General features: G+C 44.9%; 1 protein-coding gene across 1 annotated transcript in view; it reads right to left on the bottom strand.

The window, feature by feature from the left end:
• LOC119498157 overlaps positions 1–5245 on the bottom strand; it is a 74036-nt gene extending 68791 nt beyond the window's left edge. The window contains exons 1-5 of the mRNA XM_037786723.1: positions 4823–5245; positions 4511–4645; positions 2705–2827; positions 2336–2485; positions 2020–2214 (exon numbers count right to left, since the gene is read on the bottom strand). Coding sequence (XP_037642651.1) covers positions 2020–2214; positions 2336–2485; positions 2705–2827; positions 4511–4645; positions 4823–5176 — 957 coding nt within the window. The 5' untranslated portion in view covers positions 5177–5245. The remainder of the gene's footprint in view (positions 1–2019; positions 2215–2335; positions 2486–2704; positions 2828–4510; positions 4646–4822) is intronic.
• Positions 5246–21565: the final 16320 nt, after the last annotated feature.

Below are 21565 nucleotides of genomic sequence, written 5' to 3'. Positions count from 1 at the left end.
TAGATGAAGAAAAGTAACCTACCTACCTACAAGCCCAGCTTCAACTTTCAAATGCTGTCTACACATCAACACATTCACCAGTAGCCCTGACACAGATGCTAGGCTATAATTAACATGATTTAAAGGTTTTATTAACATTAACATTTTTATGTAGAAGAATAATGAATGAATTTAATTTCCCTGGGGGATCAATAAAGTTACTATCTATCTATCTATCTATATTTTTTTTTTATAAATAATACATCCACAGAGCCTTCAGAAAGGTGCCAAAAAAAAGTATTGCTTTTCTTGAAAAAAAAAAAATATGATTGTGAATTAATAATTTAAAACATTTCGGCGGGTTTCGGTTTCGGTTTCGGTTTTGTTTATCTCTGCAAACTGTAAAGCAGCATCAGACTGTCGTCTCCAACTAAATCTCAGCCTATAGATCAAACAGTTGAGTATTAACAGGTTGGTTATTTACAGGCGACACTTAGCCTGACGTTATTTGTACAGAATTCTGGATAAGTAATGTCCGGCCACTGTGTTGGACGGGGGGAAAGACTGAAGGGACATAACGACAGTCAACCTTAATTTATTAAGGCATCAGGTTTGGCAAGGTCGCAAAATAATTATTAGACGTGTATAAAACAAATGTTTCTATAACAAGACATGAATGCATACAAACTTGTCAAAATTACAATCCAAACATACGTCAAATTGCATTGAAGTTTATGGGATCTTTGGTTTTCTATCCCCCAAAAGGGGGCGCAGCCTTGACCTTTTGCTATGTACCCGCATATGCCGGTCTGATGTGTACCTCTTTGGTCATTACTAATCTTTTTTTGATTGATTCTTTATTTTGTCACTGTATGAGCACCTTGGTAGATTTTATTATTATGGTTATTAACATTATTTTAAGTTAAAGACCGAAATCAAATCTTTCAGTGAGTCAGTCAGGAACAAAACAACGGGTTGTTTTTTTTCAGATTTTTTAAAATTTACATTTTCAATGGCATACTACACATGCACATACGATCTGTCACAACTCCAATGCTCCTCGTTCTCAACCTCTGGCCTCCAGTGAGTCGATGGCTTGGAGCTCTGCAGAAAACCTCTCGCCCAGATCTCTGTTGGCCTGCAGGAAACCACCCAGCCTCTTCAGCTGCTCAGTGTCCTAAGGAGGAGACAGAGTCAGTCCAAGTCATGTGACATCTTTCTGTATGTGTAGTGTGTCTAAGGTCCTGTTCAGACCTGGTATTAACATACGTCCTCAGTGATCGGATCACAAGTGGACAGCTCTAAGTAGAGGTGTGAACGCACTCGAGACGCGTTAAAGACGCATTGAGATCGGATCTTTCAGACCACATTCAGAGGTGGTCTTGGCCGCATATGACCACATTCTTCTAGCAGTGTGTACGCAAATGTGTCCTGGGCCACATTAAGGACCGCCTACTCACTTTGATCCGTGGGGTCTCACGGCGCTCCTCATGTGACAGGCAGACGCAAGCACTTGTCTGCCTCGCTGCATGGAAACAACCTCTGTGCTCTACTGTAACTCCATTTTTTTTGCACGCAAAGTGCATTATTATCATATTTTTGGAGATGTGTCGGTGTTATTGTTCCAGTATTTTGTTCCGCTCCCCTCCCCGGCTCTCTGAAGCTCTGTACCCCGCTGTTGCCTGGCAAAAGCAGCGGTGTTGGCGGCACTGAGGTCCCCGGGTACCGCCGGTACATTAAGCTTTTATTTTGATGTTAATAAAATGTTAATAAAATGTACCCGAATTCATGAATATGTAGGATTTTACTACTGACATTCATGCAATATTATGTACCAACGTCTGCTGTATTAGCCATGTGTTTCCTAAGTGTTTATTTGCATATAGAGCGGGGAAGTGAGATCGGATCACAAGTGGTCACTGGAGACGCATTCTAATGCCAGGTGTGAACAGACGTACTTAAAGCTGTCAACTTATGATCAGATCACTCAGGTCTGAACATCTATGCGCAAGTGCTCATGGACATATTTGTTGTTCACACCTGTGTCTTTGGATCATCTTCAGCAGCACCCAGTAACTCCTGCAGCCTCTCTTGTAGCAACTCAGCCTCCCATTGGCTGATTAAGTCGGCGCTGGTCTCCCATTGGCTAACGAAATCACACTCTATTCCATCCAGGTCAGCAGAATCCATTCGGTCCAAACCAGAGACACATATTGACAAATCAACGGTCAGCATCTGGACAAACAAAAAATTTGCAACATGGGCACAAACTGTGACGCAAAACAACACGGATGCAGTGAGGACTTCCAGACACACTGGACATACATTCAGCAGCGGTGGCGGCGCACACGCTCACCTCCTCGATCTGTTGTCCGACTGTGGCCATCTGTGGTACGTGGCTGAACTGCTGCACAAGCTTTTTCACAGTGGTCTGGTAGTGTCTCATCCATTCATCCTTCACACGAAACTCACAGGAATGCATCAACTCGTTCCTGAAACGGATCACCTGGAACCACAGAAATACAGTCCCACTTACATGAAAAGGACGGAAGGAAAAAACAAACACATCAACCTCCAGCACTGATGCCACCCCTCTCTGGGCCATCCTAACAAATACAAATCTCTTTGTTTTGTATTGAAATTCCTCCAACACAACGATTCTTATTTTCAGGTGATTAAACACTGAAGAAAACATACTTCAAACAATATGAACCTGAATATTTACCTCTCTCACAAATTTTGGATCCACAGACCGGAAACAATCACAGTAGTTGATCAGGTTGAGCAGAGCAGCGGCGTCGCACTGATCTGCTCCCTTCACTTTCCCCTGACCCCGCGGCATGTAGGCCTACAGGACGACACAGAGACAGAGAGACGGACAAAAAGACTGAGACAGAAAGACAGAGACCTTTTCAGTTTGACATGTTGTTCTAAAAAACTCAACAAATGCTTCTGTTGGGTTATATAATGTTGCCATTTGAATTTACTTCAGCAGGTGATAGACAATAATTTGACCAAATGGAGTTTCACTTGTTTTAGCAACTAATGATTATTTTTATTATTGATTATTGATCAGTTGGCTTTTCCTGCTTCAGCCTCCCGGCCGGAGGGAACAGGGGAGACACCGGAGCTTTGGTGGGAGACGATAACGTTTCTCTCTGCGGAGCCCCGTCACTTCACAAGACACGGGAAACCTCTGTTGGTCTGGAGGAGCTGCAGTATTTATTTCTGCACAAACGTCCACTGTACATTCACTAGATATTCTCAGAGCTAAACTAACTCTTCTGCAGTGAGGAGTGTGCACGCAAAAACGTGAGTGGAGCGAAAGAGCGAGAACGAGCGCGGCGTGTGAGTGAAGGCAGGCACTCTAGTACTTAAAATGAGAAAATATTCAGTACTTTTCATTTGTCGAGTATTTAATTCACACAGGAGTATAGATAAATGGGCTTTACCATGTGGTTATTTCATATGGATTATATATTTATTGAATTATCAGAAAACATGCTATGTGATATACAGTATACATACTTATGTACATATATATATATACACAGTATATATATATATATCGTTAGATAGAGATATGAAATTACCTATTTTGTAATAGAACAGTTGGCCATATCACCAAGCCCTAATTTTAGTGTATGAAATGTCAAAAATTATGGAGCCCTAAATCCTCTTCGTCGACTACTCGGTGGTTTCGGTCGTAGTCGACTAAGATTTCTTTAACTTATTTCCAAGAAACTTCTGAGCACATCTCTGGTAAACACAAGATTTAAAGTGGTAAATTGATTAGTCGGAAAAATCGTATGAGTGTTAGTCGACGAAGAATTTCTTTGGTCGAGGACAGTCCTAAAATTTTGTCAAAAATTTCAACCTGCAAGTTGCTCTTTAAGAGTAAGGGCCAGTGGTTGTGTTGTTTATGACAAGTATTCTACGGTATCATATATATAATGTATTTAAAGATCCCATATCGTGCTCATTTTCAGGTTCTTACTTGTATTTTGTGTTTCTACTAGAACATGTTAACATGCTGTAATGTAAATAAACACCTTTATTTTCCTCATGCTGTCTGCCCGAATATACCTGAATTTACCCTCTGTCTGAAACGCTCCGTTTTAGTGCATTTCAACGGAATTGCATTGCTAGGCAACAGTTTGAGTCCATGTTTACTTCCTGTCAGCTGATGTCATTCACATACACTGCAACAGGAAATAAACTGGGACACATTTAGAATGTTTAAGTTTAAAACCATGTAATGATCTAAACACTGTATATTTGTGACATCACAAATGGACAAGGGCTTGTTTCAAACGCACAATTTCTAAATACGGGCTGTGTGTGTTTCTCCGTATATTGGGCGTTTTGATGGTTTAACAGTATTTATATAGCACTTAAACCTGCTTTATAATATAAAAGACATGAAAATCGCACTTTTTTTACAATATGGGACCTTTAAGAATACCAGTCACAGCAGATTTAAGTTCAGTGTGTGTGTGTGTGTGTGTGTGTGTGTGTGTGTGTGGACTACCTTGGCCAGTTCCCAGTGGTCTGTTCTCCAGTTGGGAGGGAAACAGTTGTCCCAGTTCACTGTGACATCTGGCTGTCTGTGGTGTTTCAGGATCACTGTCTGCCACTCTGAACACAGCCTGCATGCTGAGGAAAGCTACACAAACACACACAACAATGCTTTAATGCACACTAATGTATTACAGCAAGTCACTGTGACAATAAATGGGACTAGTGGTTGAATATATAAAGTGTAAGTAAAGTATATAAGTGTCGCATAAACAAGAATTAAATCAGGAAAACATTAAGCCAAGACTAAGCAGACTAGTCTGACCTTATTCCCTCTCGGTCTGCATGAAGAAGTCTGGCACGGTTTCCGTAGCAGAGTGTTTTGTTTGAGCAGGTCTCCGTGGAAAGCTCTCATGTGGAGGGTGATGAAGGGCTGCAGGCCGTCCCTCAGGATGAGCAGACACCGGCCTGCTTTCAGCCAGTTTGTATACTCCCTGTCGTTGAGACGGACCGCCAGCAGCTCATGAACCATGTTTGGCCTTATTACTTCCCGATGTAACAACATAACAAAGTGGCAAGGCAAGTTCAGGCTTGAAGTCCTCTTGTTTAGCTCCACCTTCTCCCTGCGAGCGACAGAGCGGCCACCAGATGGAGCCGTCTGCTTTAGAAACAGCAGCATGTTGATGCTCCTGCTGGTGCAGGCAGGGTGGTGATGGTGGTGCTGGTGATGGTGCTGGTGGTGCTGCTGGTGATGGTGCTATCAGGGCTTGTCTGACCAGAGAGCAGCTGCAAGCAGCAAAGCACCTGCTGTAAGGTGACCACTTACTAGTGGTTACCTTACAGCAGGTGCTTTGCTGCTTGCAAAGTGCAGGATCAGTGTGTTGAACTATATTTTAAAGCCTTTTTTTAAAGGAAACTGCAGGAGCTGAGTAGGCCTAATGCTTTTTTTCTGAGTTTGCTGTTCATTCTGCAGAGAGTGTGTGTGTGTGTTAGAGGGAACCTCTCGATATGCAGGGGCAGAATTAAACGGACTGTTTGTAGGAATCAGAAATGCTTGTTAACAGCGACACCAAGTCAGCGTCGGGCTCGCGCTTGTGCTCGCTCTGCATGAACGAGCATCACTCAAAACAGTGAGGCAACACACCACAGTATCACTCTATATTTCACTCAATATTTTAATGTTAGCTGACCAGACGAAGGTCTCTCCATGAATCACTGCTGATCCTAGTGTTGGCTTTTCCTGCTTCAGCCTCCCGACCGCGGCCGGAGGGAACAGGTGAGACACCGGAGTTTTGGTCGGAGATGATGTTTCTCGCTGCGGAGCCTCGTCACTTCACGAGACACGGGAAACCTCTGTTGGTCTGGAGGAGCTGCAGCATTTATTTCTGCACAAACGTCCACTGTACATACACTAGATATTCTCAGAGCTAAACTAACTCTTCTGTAGTGAGTAGTGTGCGCGCATAAATGTGAGAGGTGGAGCGAAATAGCGAGAACGAGCGGGGTGTGTGAGTGAAGGCAGGCAGGCAGAGGAGCAGAGTACAGCAGAGACTCCGGTCCTGGAGACCAAAGCTACGGTCTCCCCCGCGTCCTCCGAACGCGCCCAACACTGTTTTGTAAGACGGGCTTCACTAGATAGAACTTTGCGGTTTTGGTGCTTCTGTGTAGTTTGTGTTGGAGTCTGAGTCTGAACAGCGTAGCCACACGCGAGCGCGCATGGGACACCGACCCGCAACACAACACACAGAGGGAGAGCGACTTCATTCCCTGCTCAGACATTACTCCTCTATATCTTTACACAGCTAATAGTTGTTTGATGCTATATTAATGCTCTGAATATCACATAGAGAACCTTTAATGGCTGTCTGATGAATGATGCAGCTGATGCATCATGACTGAATAAAGGAAGTAGCTTGATTAAGTAGTGGAGGGGTGGATAATGATTAAGAATTAAATGTTTGACATGGCAGGGTCAGTTCAGCTACTTTGATTTTGATCTCTTAAACTGTCCATCATGAGTCCAAGTTATAAGAGGAGTTATAAGAGTGCGACGCTAAATCAGGGATTTTGGGAGTAGGATGTAAAAAACAAGCTGGAAACACACTCTCCTTGTAGCTCTGTTTTTGGTCTCCACCAACTCCTGAGGGAAATATCTGGCTCTTTAGCTGCTAAATGCTCCTCTATGGTCAGCTATTTGCTAACTTTGTCTCTCTGCTGTTTGGAGCTTGTACAGTGGGTTTATCAGAGCTTTAGAGCTGATGAGAGCAGTGAGAGTGAGCCAAAACCAGTCTGCCTAAAACCCTCTGTAGAGCTGAGGGAGACAACAGAGTTGGTGATTCTGGGTTTGTCATATGAGCAACTAGATGTAGTTTTTTAGGGGCACTAGCTGCTGTGGTCTAAACATGTCAGATCATCTATACCTTTGTCTAATGCAAGACCATATCTGATTCCATAAGCCACTGGAGTCGGTGCATCGTGTCACCCCGAGGCAGCCCCCTTATGAGAGGTGGCGTCACCAAGCTGCTATCTCTGCTGTGAAGCGGAGGGTTGGAAAACCCAGAAGAGTCGGGCCAGCAGCTGCATGCACTGATGTCCCTGAGGCTGCTGCTGGAGGTGTTCATCGGGGAGGCGAGCTGGAGTTTCTGACAGATTCCATGTATCAACTGAGACTACGGGGAGGAGGGAGGTTAGACTAGCCTCCTGTTTCAGACCTGAGCAGAATGGACACACATGCAGAGAGTGTTGAAAGAAAATACACGGTAAAACACTTCAAACTCAATGACAGAAACCCAGAGAAGCGCAACATCAGTACATTATAAGTACAACAAACTCAGTATATCCCACAATGAATTTTGTCCAGGACGGACCGACCCAGGAGAAAGCAGAGAGAGAGAGATCAGCATAAGCACAAGAAAAATAAAACATTATCCAGCTGTATGTAGAATCAAAAGAAAACAGCTTCTTTCCAGAGCAGCCTATTTATATTGAATTTTAATGATACAGCTATATACATACAGCTTAGTTTGCAGTTAAAGGGGACATATCATGAAAAACTCTGTCAGTGTTTGTGCACATACATTTGGGTATGTTAAGTGCCTACTAACCCACAAACTGTGAAATAAGACAACACAGTAAGTTTTTTTGTGGGCTGCATAGATCACAAAACATGTGATTCAACAAGCTATTCAGATTTGGCTTCCCTTCTTATGTCACATGCAGGCTCATTAGAATATACCAAACCACAGCTTGATAACTACCTTTTCAAAGGTGCACCATTTTTCTCACAAGCCAATCAGAGCAGATTGTTTTTTTTTCGGGAGGGGATCTTAAAGAGACAGGCGCTGAAACCGAGCATTTTCAGACAGAGGGTGAATACAGGTATATTCAGACTAGAGCGTGGATACCCGATCCAAGCCCGATGGTACGATTTGGAGCGGTTTTCGGACAGATATTTACAAATGACGTTCGGGTTCGGTCTACTTTTAGTGAATATATAATGTAAAAGTGAATATAAATCAAGGATCTAGTGTCTGGGCTTGTTCGGTGCTGCTGATGTTTGTTATTTACGTGACGACGCATGAGAAACGATGCGAAACATCAACACATTAGCATTGTCACTTTGAGCAATAGACCGTATATGAGAGGTGGATGTAGTCGACGTGATGTCACCCATTGGTTTGTGGACTGCTGATTTGAAGCCTTGAGTAAGGCATTTTCGCCGTCACCATCTCGGTTTTTGGCCGTCGCCATCTTAGTACTTTGTAATCAGAAGTGACCCGAGAGGGTGGAGCTAAGTACAACTGAACGACAACAATCTCCCTTCACTGTGAAAGGGTTAAAGTTCTACAACGGAAACGCGAACAACTCCCAGACCGGACAACGCCATGGTAGCGACCGGTCAATCACAAGGTAGCCACGCCTTAAAGCATCCCCTGCTTTATGGTCTATTTGACTCTAAATGGGACCATAATTTACTAAATGAACATCATGTTGTATTGAAGAAGACTTGAAACTAGTGATAGAGACCATAAACTCATGTTTACAATGTTTACTGAGGTAATAAATCAAGTGAGAAGTAGGCTCATTTTCTCATAGACTTCTATACAATCTGACCTTTTTTTGCAACCAGAGGAGTCGCCCCCTGCTGGCTGTTAAAAGAATACAAGTTTAAGGCACTTCAGCATTGGCTTCACTTCTCAGACCCGGAGCATTTAGCTCAAAGCATTAGCATTGCTGTGTTTAAGTACAGCCTCACAGAGCTTCTAACATGGCTGTTCATCCATTATTTTGCCTACTATCTCCTATTGTAACACTATCTGAAACATGCATCTATCTAATATTTATATATCTTCTTTCTTTTTCAGGGTAAGGAGACATACAAGACAAAAAAACTCAGGACATCAGACAAATCTCCATTAGAGTATTTGTTTGTGTTCTCTGTTAGCTCTTTGATTGACTGCCTTCTGCCGCCCAGTGCATTCTGGGATACGCTCTAGCCACCACGACCCCGGCTTGGAATAATGATGAAACAATACAACAAAGAAAGGTAAGTAGCGTACGTCACCATTCTGTTTTTTTCTTTGTGTGTGTGTGTGATTGGTTTAATCGTTGCTCGGGATAATGGGCCTAGAAATGCAGCTGAGGTAGGCAGAAATATAGTCACAGGATCCCCAATTAAAACATATTACATTACAATTATGAAAATGAAAAGACGTTTGTGTTGTATCAAATAATTTCATCTTTACATGAAAATTTAATTAGTCTTTTAGGATGCACAGAGAAAAACAAATATCCCTCTATCTTTGTAATTGGATCTCTATGGATTTGACGATAGTTAAAGTAGATTAGACGCCCTGGAGTATGTGTGTGTGTGTGTGTGCATAAATGAGTCGTGCTCAGCAGTCAGTCGAGGGGACACAACGATATTAATGTGTGTGCTCGCAGGTATGTACGGGCGTGTGCTAGCTTGTATATAAATACATATATGCATTTGTGTGCATGTGTTAGCGTGTGTGAATGTGTGTGTGTGTGCGTGCCCACAGTCCCAGCAGGGTGTTTTTTAAGCAGTGGAGATCAAAGAGACATTAGTATTCTGAAATAAATCACATGCTCAGGCCTCACTGTGTGGGTCCCCAAACACATACACAGGAGACTCTCTCTCTCTCTCTCTGTGTCTCATTCTCTCCGTCTCCTCCTTTCTCTTTCCCCTACCATCTCTCTCTTCAAAAGACACCACCACCACCACCACCACAACCTCCTCCACCACCACCAACACCACCCCTCCCTCCACCCTCCTCTCCCCGGCCCCTAGCGGCCTTCAGAGCTATCTGCTTACTGGCTCTGAATCCTTTGTTACATCCTTTCAGTTTCTCACGTTCCAACTTGAGCCCCGTCTCCTCCCTCCGTCTGCAAATAAGCAGGAAAATGCTTTGTCAGAGAAAACTGTTGTTCGCCACTGAAAAAGTCAGAAACGCAAAGTAGGGGTTTTTGACAAGTATATCCTTAGGGAGAGACCTCCTCTCTCTCCATCTCCCCCCCATCTTTCACACCTTTCTTTCAGTCTGCTTCTTCCTCTTCCAAGCTCAGCAGCAGAATGATTTCCTGGTGATTTTTTTTTCCTTCTGTTTTTGGCACTTGAATATCTTTTTGGGAAAAGTGTGAGCACTTCTAAGACTTTTTGACAAGACTCACTCACAAGTTGTGAGCTAATGAGAGCCGTTCTGCTGCTGCCAGGCAGCCGGCATTAGCCGGACTTCACCGTGCTCCGAGAGACGGTCACCACTTTTGCCAGCGGGGAGAAAGAGAGGCAATGGAGGGAAGAGAAGCGAAAGGAAAAAAGGAGAAAAATGATTGACATGGTTCAGCTGGGAGAGGAAGAAGCTCATTTTTAGCCACAGAATTAGAATGAGTAGAACATGAATGCCCCCTGTGGCTCCTTGACAGTTGCAATATCCATGAGATTCAGGGTTTTCTTTGTGCTTTGTTGTCTGTGTGTGTGTGTGTGTGTGTGTGTGTGTGTGTGTGTGTGTGTGTGTGTGTGTGTGTGAGTGTGTGTGTGCATTTGCATGTATGTGTGCATGTGGGCACGTGTGTGGGATGAATAAGTTTAGGCCAATGTGTACATGCATGTACTTATTTATGTGCGCGCATGTATCTGTGCGTGTCTACTTGTGTGTGTGTCATTTTGATAGCCACCCACATGAATATGCAGATCAGTTTTAGAGAGCGTATGTGCTCAGCATTAAAGCCCACTCTCCGCTGCTGACCCAATTTCACACTGCAGTGTATGTGTATGTGTGTGTGTGTGTGTGTGTGTATATGTATGCAAGCACTTGCTTATCAATGCATTTCGCCAAGCTTGGAAAAATCGCGTGGTTAAGACGGAGGCGTGAATCGATGTGTGTGTGTGTGTGTGTGTGTGTGTGTCGGCCTATGAGTGTTTATAGTGTTTATGAGGCAAAAAAACACATGCGATAAGTCTCATCCAACACATTCACGTTCACAGTTGGCTCTGAATAAAAAAAACATCACATTAATACACGCTGACCAAACCACATGCCTCTACAACCCGAACCTTCGCCTTCGTATCTCTACTCACACACACTGGTTTGTGTGGCGGTATACCCAAGCATTTTAAATGAATATTGTACTTTTTTAAGCGCTACGAATAAACGAGTAAAGATTAAAGAAATAGTTTGGGGAAATAATCACTTTCTTGCCAAGAGTCGGAAGAGAAGATTGATATCACTCTCATGTTTGCAGGATAAATATGAAGCTAGAGCCAGCAGCCTCTTAGCTTAGCTTAGCATAAAGAGTGAAAACAGGGGTAAACCGTTGGCTTTGTCCAAAGCACTGGTGGACTCAAGGGGAGTTTGGAAAACGAAAACACAGCAAAAGTGCCCCCTTGGATGCCCCTATGGTAGATAAAACATGATGCAGTGCCCTTCGAATGGAGAAAACATGATAAATTACCCACTAGGATGCCCTTCCAGTGGAGAAAACATGATGCAGGGCCCTCTAGGGTGTCCTTCCAGTCGAGAAAGCATGATAAAGCGCCCTCTAGGGTGTCCTTCCAATGGAGAAAACGTGACAAAGTGCCCTCTAGGATGCCCTTCAAGTGGAGAAAACATGATAAAGTGCCCTCTAGGATGCCCTTCAAGTGGAGAAAACATGATAAAGTGCCCTCTAGGATGCCCTTCAAGTGGAGAAAACATGATAAAGTGCCCTCTAGGATGCCCTTCAAGTGGAGAAAACATTACAAAGTGCCCTCTAAGGTGCCCCTTCCAGTGGAGAAAGCATGATAAAGCGCCCTCTAAGGTGCCCTTCCAGTGGAGAAAACATTACAAAGTGCCCTCTAGGGTGCCCTTCCAGTGGAGAAAGCATGATGCAGTGCCCTCTGAATGCCCTTCCGGTAGAGAAAACGTGATAAAGTGCCCTCTAGGGTGCCCTTAAAATTGAGAAGATGTGATGCAGTGCCATAAAGGCTTCCCTATACATGCTAGTAAACTTTCTGTGTGTTGGTGCCCCACCGCATGCAGCTGGTGCCCTTTTTGTTTTTTTCTCCCCTGCCCCTCAGACAGCCCGAGTCCGCCACTGGTCCAAAGCTATGTTTAACCTACCAGCCCCGCTAAATCTCACTAACTCTTGAACTCATACTAAATTAAATGCATTAAAAAAACAACATACAGTGTATATCAACAGACTTCCGTGTTGTCAACTCAGCAGTGCCAGTCAGCAGAACCGTCCAGGAAAAGCCGGCAGTTCGTCAAGCCACCGGTAGATGGAGACGTTGAGAAGAGGGAGGCCCGGTGGCAGAGCTGAGGTAATGGCTCACTGGTCTATTGTTCCCTGTCTTCATCCTCACCCTCCACCCTCTCCTTCTGCCTTCCAGTCTAACTCTCCCCTCCTGGACTTCAAAGGAAAAGGAAGGAACAAGAAAATAAGGTGAATTAATGTGCCCCCCCACCCGATCCCATGCCTGCATGTTGCAGCGGATGTGCTTTTTAATTGCTTGTGCTAAATACATAACCTATTTTTGTATCCTTTACAAAAGCCTAAATGATGATCTGGGTAGAATCTATGCAAATTCTAGAAGACCTCATAAAACATTAACATTACCTCGTATGAGCGAAGCACCTTGAAAACAAGAAAATAAAGGACACCGTATAAAGCACAGCTCGGGCCAGCGTATGGCTTAATAAGATCTGGCACCCAGTGTGCTGCAAACTCTGACAGACATTCCTCGGCATCTTTAACCCTCAGCCCAGAAGCCTCGGCGCAGACTGAACTCTGTGAAGTAGATCAATGGGAGGATTATCGCAGGACCAAGATGCCAGTTATAGAGCAGCTCTGTGCTGCCTCAGTGAGGGGAGAAGATTGAGAGGCTTTCCTTTGATCTTGTGCTGGCGCATCTGAGAGGGCCCGCTGCTGATGATAATGATGCTGAGGCCCATTGCAGAGAGCCAGGCTGGGGCTCGGCCCCGCTCTCGCCTCCCCCCCCCCTCCCGTCCGTTCCTATACTGCCGATATAAAAGGCTGGCCTGTGGAGGGTTGGACGGCACAAACGGATTTAGTCGGACGGATTGTTGATTCATGTGAATTTATCCCAACAAATATTTCCTTTCTGGAGAGGAATGTTATTGATGCAACAGTGGTGTGTGTGTGCTCCAGTTGTTTCCTCCGTCACATTAGATCCAGCTGAACACCTCTGTCCTCTCTCAAGGACACCCCTCCCTCCTGCATGTCTCCGTCCCTCAGCTTCCGTCTCTCTCTCTCTCTCTCTCGCTCACACACACACACACACACACACACACACTTCACACACACTCACACTTTCTCCTCTCTCACTCTGTGTGACAGGCCATGGTGCTGGAGATGGCTGCTGACATTCTGGACAGTAAAAGGCTTAAGGTGGAACGTGTGTGTGTGTGTGTGCGTGTGTGTGTCTCTAAGGCAGATAGAGGAACCTCACAATTCTTCCTTCAGTGTATCTGTACATCTTATCCGAGTGAGCGCTGATGTCACACACTGAATCTCTAACAGTACACCGGCGCTGTGGCGTCTGATTCTTGACTGCTGCTGTCGTTTTTTTTACTGATTTGTTTCCATTTGCCAAAGCCAGATGATTACGATAATAGGATGTGAGGTCAATAATCTCTTAATTAGTGCTAAATGGGAATTAGATTAGGCTTTTTGTTCATTTCAGAAACAGCTCTAGTTAACCAGATTAGCGCAGTGCGGATTAGGCCCGGGATGAGGAGGGAGAGAGGGAAAGGTCGACATGTCGGCGTCAGGTCACAGCTGACAAATGCTGACCGGGAACGCATTATCTGATTGGCTTGTCAGTCAGGTTTGGTGAAAGGTGTCGGAACGGTCTTTTGGCTACCAAGCAGTGGGCAACCTCCAGGTCAGAAAAGTGAAGCTAATAAGGAAGTGACTTAAACTTGCATTCTTTCTAACAGCCAGCAGGGGGCGACTCCTCTGGTTGCAAAAAGAAGTCTGATTGTATAGAAGTCTATAAGAACATGAGCCTACTTCTCATTTGATTTATTACCTCAGTAAACATTGTAAACATGAGTTTATGGTCTCAATCGCTAGTTTCAAGTCTTCTTCAATACAGCATGATGTTCATTTGGTAAATTATGGTCCCATTTGGAGTCAGATAGACCATAAAGCAGGGTATGCTTTAGGGCGTGGCTACCACGATGTTGTCCGGTCTGGGTGTTGTCTGTGTTTTCATCTTATAACTTTAACCCTTTCACAGTTTGTTTCACAGGAAAGTTAATTGTAACATTTTTGATCGCCTAGAAATATCTTATACCGCGTTCGGTTGTAGCTCTAACCTCTCGTGTCACTTCCGGTTGCAAAAACCCAAGATGGCTGCGACAAAAATCCAAGATTGCGTCGGCCAAAATGACGAAATTGAGGCTTCAAAGCTGCAGTCCACAAACCGATGGGTAACGTCACAGTATGTCCACTTCTTATATACAGTCTGTGCACACAGCAGTGCTTTGAGTTAAATGCTAACAGGGGATGCTTTAGGGCGTGGCTACTTTGTGATTGACAGGTCGCTACCACGGCGTTGTCCAGTCTGGACATTGTCCATGTTTTCGTCTTACAACTTTAACTCTTGGAAGTTAATTATCTAGTTGGTTAACCTAATTGGTCACCTGAAAATGTCTTATTCAGTGTTTGGTGGTAATTAGCTCCATCCTCTTATTTTTTCTTCTGGTTGCAAAAAAACAAGATGGCGACGACCAAAATGTCGAATTGAGGCTTCAAAACGGCAGTCCACAAACCAGTGGGTGACGTCACGGTGACTACGTCCACTTCTTATAAACAGTCTATGCTACCAAGCAGGAAGCGCTAGTGGCTGGAGGCAATCTTATAGTTCGTGAGGACAAGTTTTCATTGCTTTTGTTTGTGTTCTGATCTCTTAACTCCTTTCTAACACCTCTCTCTCTCTCACATAGTCATGCTCTCCTCTCTCCTCCAGTGTTCTGTTATTTCTTTACTCTCCTCTCTCTCTCTCATCCCTTTGCTCCAAAAGAGCTTTTCTGTTCAACTGACCTCCTATCCTCTTCATTTGATGGGCCCCAGCTAAGAGGACTCCATCCCCTCTCTCCTTCTCCTTTTTCCCTCCTCTTCCTCCCTCTTTTCTCACAGCTCTCTCTCTCTCATCATCCTCCCCGCCTTCCTTCCCTCGCTGCCCCCCGTCTATTCTGTGGCCCAGCGTGGGTGGCTGAGTTTAATGAATTCTCTTTTCTCTCTGCAGCCGGGCGCTGATTTCTGATTGTGAAGAGGTGTGCGTGCGTTGTGAGTGCGTGTATGAGTGAGTGAAGCACACACACACACACACACACACACACACATTTTACTTACTCACTTTCACTGCCGTGACTGTGATCATTTTATCAGTCTAAATAAATCTCGGCCTTTATCCCGATCAAGGCTTCGGGTTGCACTTCCTCTTTTCTTAAAGGAGAAAGTCGCCGACTGTCAGCTTTAAAATAGATTTGCCCCGGGATGTGTCTGTTGTTGTTGTGAACACTACCTGCTGTCTCCTGCAGCCAGAAACATGAGTCAAGAGTCTGTTTTGTCCTCTGTGATGTCTTACTAATGCACAGGAAAAAAACAGTAAATGACTGCAGGAAGTGTCTCAGAGAAGACTCTGGATGATTTACAGCTGACCAAATTTTCTGTTATGTTGTGCATAAGTAATAAATGTAACGGCTGTTTGGTTGACAGGATTTCATGCAGGCGTCTTACATGAAGGCAATGCAGAGTCAATGTACCATTTTGTGCAATGAAGCATCCATAGCATTCAGGCTTTATGTCAGTGTTGGAGGTGAATTGTTCTCAGACTACGTATGATGTGGCGATGTGAAGCAGCATATCGCCATGCTGCTGTGATATGCCATACTTGAAGTTCAACCCCGATCTCATGGGAAGGCGTATAAATAGCCCGACATTACAAAGACCTACAGTGTGTCATCAGAACGGATATCAGCCTTTTCACGTGTCCGTTGTATGCTGCTTTTGCTCGTCATTTTTATGTCACGCAACAAAACTGGCCGCAGCTAGGTTTAGGCAACCAAACCACTTAGTTAGGTTTAGGGAAAACATCATGGTCGGACTTAAAATAAGTATGTAAACTAAGTAATATATGTACGTAAACAACGTAACAGAAGTACTCAACGAACTCCGGTCTCCTAGTTGAAAGTCCTGTGTTTGTTGGACCCATCCACCTCCCCTCTCATCCACCATGAGCAGTCTTTCTCACTGCTGTTTAAGCTCATTTTAAACCAATAAAAAGCTAAATCATCGTCAGACAATCTGCTGTAAACGCCGTATGAGAGCAGTGCAGATCGGCGGCACGCTCACATGCGCGAACATGCACTACAAGAACGCGCGGCCGGCCCGGCTACGTCAACAAAGCACGAAGAAGCTCTGATTGCAACACACACTGAGGGAGAGCGACTTCATTCTCTGCTCAGGTACTCCTCTATATCTTTACATAGCATATAGCTATATTAATGCTCTGGATATCGTACAGAGCGCCTTTAAACTGAGGCAGAACTTTGTTTTGAAAGTGTGCGGAGCTCAATCGACCCTCCAAATGAACGTGAAAAGTAGACTTTGTAAACTGGGTTGCATTCCCCTTTTCATGCCAAACGCCAGACTTCAAAAGGATGAAACAATCCTCCCTCGAATCCGAGCAGCGACTCTGAAAGTGGATCATCTCCACATCCCCACATCTGTCTGTCTGAGGTCACCGCAGGGGAGCAGGTGTTGCTGCCTCCGTCCTGCCCGCTGATTGGACGGATGGATTAGCCGCCTAACGAGGTGAATTTGTTTAATCTGATAATTGTCTCGGGGATGAAAACATATTCGCTAATTCTCTGTGGCCTCTGTTTTGGTTTTTTTTTCTCTCTGTCCTCCTGATTAAAGACACTTTCATTCTGGCGCTCAAATAATGGAACAGTTGTTGTTATGACCAGAAGACAATGCTCTGAGGTGTGCTGGCACACACACACACACACACTCGACATGCTCACACACATACATACGCAGAAACACACGTCCCCTGTGTGTAGCCCCCCTGTGGTATGCTAATGAGCTGCTAATCTCTCTGGTTTACACAGCCAGAATGTGTGTGTGTGTGTGTGTGTGTGTGTGTGTGTGTGTGTGTTTGTGTGTGCGCATTAAGGTGCAGTGTGGAAAAGCCGGAGGAATTCTCTTAGGCCGTCAACCTTCTGCTCTCACTTGGGCGCAGGCTGTCAACACATTAAATAGTTGAATCTATGTGTGTGTGTGTATGTGTGACAGAGGGAGAGGAATTGAAAGTGAAAACTCGACAATAACACACTGCAAAGGCGAAAAGGAGAGAAATTAGGGTAGAGAGAGAGAGAGAGAGAGAGAGAGAGAGAGAGAAGAGAAACAGTATGGATCAGGCAGCAGTGCATTTGTTTACTTCCCTTGTAAATGTACGCTTTCTTCATCTGATCTGTAAAATCCTGACTCTCCTCTAACTCTGTGTTCTTTTTGTGTGTGTGTGTGTGTTTTGATGCTGCATTGCGTTCGTGTGTGTGTGTGTGTGTGTGTTTATTTATTATGCCGAAGTCACATCACTAATTAGTCCCTGGGAGAAGCCCGAGGCCATTTGCAAAATCCCACTGATTAAAAACAAGTCCAAATCCAACCTTGTGTCGCATATGCACACACACACACTCTCAGAGGCACGTACACAATTTGCACTCGCACATCCACACAGCCGCGCGTATGCTGAGGAAAGCTACTTACTGTCAAGGCTGGAACACGTGTGGGCGAGTGTTTTTTTTTCTCCCCGTGCATGCATGTTGAACGGCTGTTGAACGGGTGTTAGAGGAGCCGTCAGTTGTTAAGGCCAGTTTAATATTTAAACTCGCTGTCTAAAAAGTTATCATACCCCGGGGTGGCTCCTGTCACACACACACACACACACACACACACACACTCGGACGCACACGCTCAAAGCCTTCAGGAGCTTCAGCTTGTCACAAATCACACTCAAGATGTCAAGGGCACCGTGCATTAGCGAGTGTGACAGACAGGGGCAGAGAGAGGCTGAGAGACAGACACATACAAGACAGAATAAGAGAGAGAGAGAGAAGGAGAGAGACTCCACAATATTTTTATCTTCATTTTGAATTATATTTACATTTCTGCACCTTGCTCAACCTGCTTCAGCCCAAAAAGAAAATAAAAAATCCTACCGATTAATCCTATTTGAATTTTAATTCAAGCGAAACAGGGAGAGCGGCGGATGGATGTGATGGATGGAGACTGGAAGGAGGAGAAGAGAAGGAGGAGATAGTGACAGCATGGGGAGAGAAGGAGGAGGGAGTGAGGGATGATGGGAGACGTAGAGGAGGAGGAGGAGGGAGGAGGAGGAAGAGGAGGAGGGAGATAGTGATAAATTGCTTTGAACTTTAATGGACGTCTCAGATGCTCCTCTGGTGATGTGTTCGGACAATACACAACATTACTGGCACACGTGAGGGCTGATAGTAGCTGACAGCCAAAGAGGCCTGTCCCCATCGACCTACAACACACACGCATGCGTGACGTGCACACATGCCGCAACGTGGCTTTCCAAAAAAAGTCAGCCAAAGGAAGAAGGCAACAACTTCTTAGCAGGAAGTGCAGACGAGACGGGGTGAACAGATGAACTGTGGGTGAGGGAGAGGAAGGGAAGAAAGAGAAGAAGGAGTGTTAGGTCCAGAGGGAGAAGCAGAGGAGGAGGAGGAAAAGTGGAGGGGAGGAAGAGGAGTGAGCCGGGGAAGGTGTTGCCATATGGTCAGGGTTGGGTTCAGACAAATAAAATGTTGCCTTCTCTCCACAATGGTTAACTACACACAAATGAATCACTAATGGAGCTCTCACTCACAGCGACAAACCCGTAAACACACACACTCATGCGTGCACACACACACACACATGCACACACACAATGGCAGACATGTGAATGAAACTCCGAGGCATTCACACAGAAGGAGCAATAAATGTCGACGGAGGTGGGCGGACGGGTTGGGAAGTATGGAGGGTTGTTTGTGAGGTTCGAGCTCTGTGTGTGTGTGTGTGTGTGTGTGTGTGTGTGTGTGTGTGTAGCAAGTGTACCGTTGGAACCGCCCCTCTTCCCTTCCACCCGGCTGCCTCTCTGTGAGTGTGTTATGGTGTGTTATAGTGTGTTAGTGTGTGTGTGCAGGCCTGTCTTTGTGTACACTTGAATGGGGGGTTTGTCCCTCAATCTGTGCCCCTCTACTTTGCCAGATTTCTAATGATTTTCCAATGATGATTTAGGTTGTGTGTGTCCAAGCGCTCACTCAACCCCTCTCTCTTTCTCTCTCTCTCCCCATTCTCCGCCCAGTTATTCTTCACGGTGTTGCTTTGTGGTTTCTTTTCTGTGTCTCACAACAACACTAATACTAGTATCACGTGACTTAAGGCTGGCCCACACTAAAAGATTTTAAAAATCTTAACCGATTCTGAAACTTTGACTCCACACATGACCACATGTTGTGTTAGATTTAACATGTTTGTTCCTATAGTGTGTGTGTAGAGAGCAACGATTTGGCCAAAACAGTCACCACACACACACTAACAGATTAATTCATGAACAAGAGTAAAAAAAAAAGAAATCTTGCAAAATCTCTCGCCACCAATCGTGACTTTAGTGTAAACAAACATGACGGACGACGAGCAGGAAGAGTTAGCGATGTTAGTTTTTGCACTACATTGTACTGAAAATTCACAAAGGATGGATGAAGTCATGGAGATACGTTAAATAAACACCTGTGTTGTTGCCACAAATCAGCAAGTTGAGGTCCATCTTACTACTTCATGCTTTGAGTTTTGCATTAGCTGTGGCCGCCATCACAACGGTGGTTGTCCTTCGTTCTTTCCCACTTTACGGCGTCATCGGCTGTCCTCGGGGTTCCCCACACACAACAGGATATCCGATCGTAACTATTGAACATGTTTAATATTTATGATTTGAGATCGGTGTGGCCCGAATGGACTTCCGAACTGAGCGGGGGATGTAAAAAAACACTCTTAAAATACCTCACACCACAGGAATATCTGGAAAGATCATCTATAGAACCATCAAAAAAAATCGTGTGTACCCAGCATTAGCAGCAGCAGACAAAACCCTATCTATCTATTTACCTATCTATCTGAATAAAACAAAACATTTTTTTAAATTTTCAGCTCGCTATAAAAGCTAAAGCCCACTTACAGTACTTTGCATTCCTGCTGATCATTTCCCAAAGTTTACTGTAAGATTTGAGATTTATTTCCTACCGTCCCGACAGCTGTTTTTTTCCGTTCATTTCAGATGGAATTCAGCTGGCAGAGGCTTACCAGCTTGAAATAGGTAAGTTACCACAGAGAACAGAAGGTTGCACCAACATCTGACATGGGAGTATAGGCTAACAAAAAAAAGCATTCATGTTTTTGGACAAAAAAACAATAAGCAGCCTTAACAGAAAGGATGAAGTGAATCGCTGCGGAAACCTCTGTTGGCCTGGAGGAGCTGCAGCATTTATTTCTGCACAAACGTCCACTGTACATTTACTAGATATTCTCAGAGCTAAACTAACTCTTCTGCAGTGTGTAGTGTGCGCGCATGCACGTGAGAGTGGAGCGAAAGAGCGAGAACGAGCGTGGTGTGTGAGTGAAGGCAAGCAGGCAGGCAGAAGACTCCGGCCCTGGAGACCAAAGCTACGGTCTCCCCCGCGTCCTCCGACCGCGGCCAACAATGTTTTGCAAGACGGGCTTCACTAGATATAACTTTGCGGTTTTGGTGCTTCCGTGTAGTTTGTGTGGAGTCTGAATCTGAACAGCGTAGCCACACGCGAGCGCGCATGGGACACCGACCCGGATTGATTTATTTGTGTAAGAAGTTACAAACAGTCCCTTTAAGTAGGTCAAAACTTCCAGTTGTTTTTTTTTAACCAAACCGCAGATAAGCCAACTAAGGGAAGTCAAGGGACGTCAAGGTAAGACGTGTGTCGAGACCGAGGTTGCAGCCGGGTCCCCCAAAGCTTCTTCTGCTGCCATAAAGGGAATGTTTAGTCTATGTGAATAGAGGACGAGCGGAGCGCCGAGAGCGTGTATCAGTCTGAACAAGAAGATGAATATTTCATCGCAAGACAATGGGGATATATTTGTGTTAATGTTTCATAACTGTGCGTTTATCAAGGCGTGAAGGCCCTCTCCCCCCACGTGTGTTTGTGTGTGCGCGTGCACGCAGGTGTGCGCACAAGACAACACCCCCGTTTTAATGTTTGATGGAGGTTGGAGGTTTGAGGAAGGGAGGTGTTGTGTGGTTTGTTTATGCCTCGATGCGTCCTCTTTGGGTTTATTCACAGGAGGATGACCTGTGAGCTCCAACGTGTGGCAGGCATCTGTGTGTGTGTGTGCGTGTGTGTGATAGTGTGCGTCAGAGTGTGTGAGTGCATGTGTGTGTGTGGGCTTTTGGGGGGGGCCAAGGGAGCCATAAAAGATTCAGCTCCTCTGGCTGTAT

This window comes from Sebastes umbrosus, chromosome 12, assembly GCF_015220745.1.
Source record: "Sebastes umbrosus isolate fSebUmb1 chromosome 12, fSebUmb1.pri, whole genome shotgun sequence".
NCBI classification, from domain to species: Eukaryota; Metazoa; Chordata; class Actinopteri; order Perciformes; family Sebastidae; genus Sebastes; species Sebastes umbrosus.
This window is presented reverse-complemented; position numbering and strand designations above follow the sequence as displayed.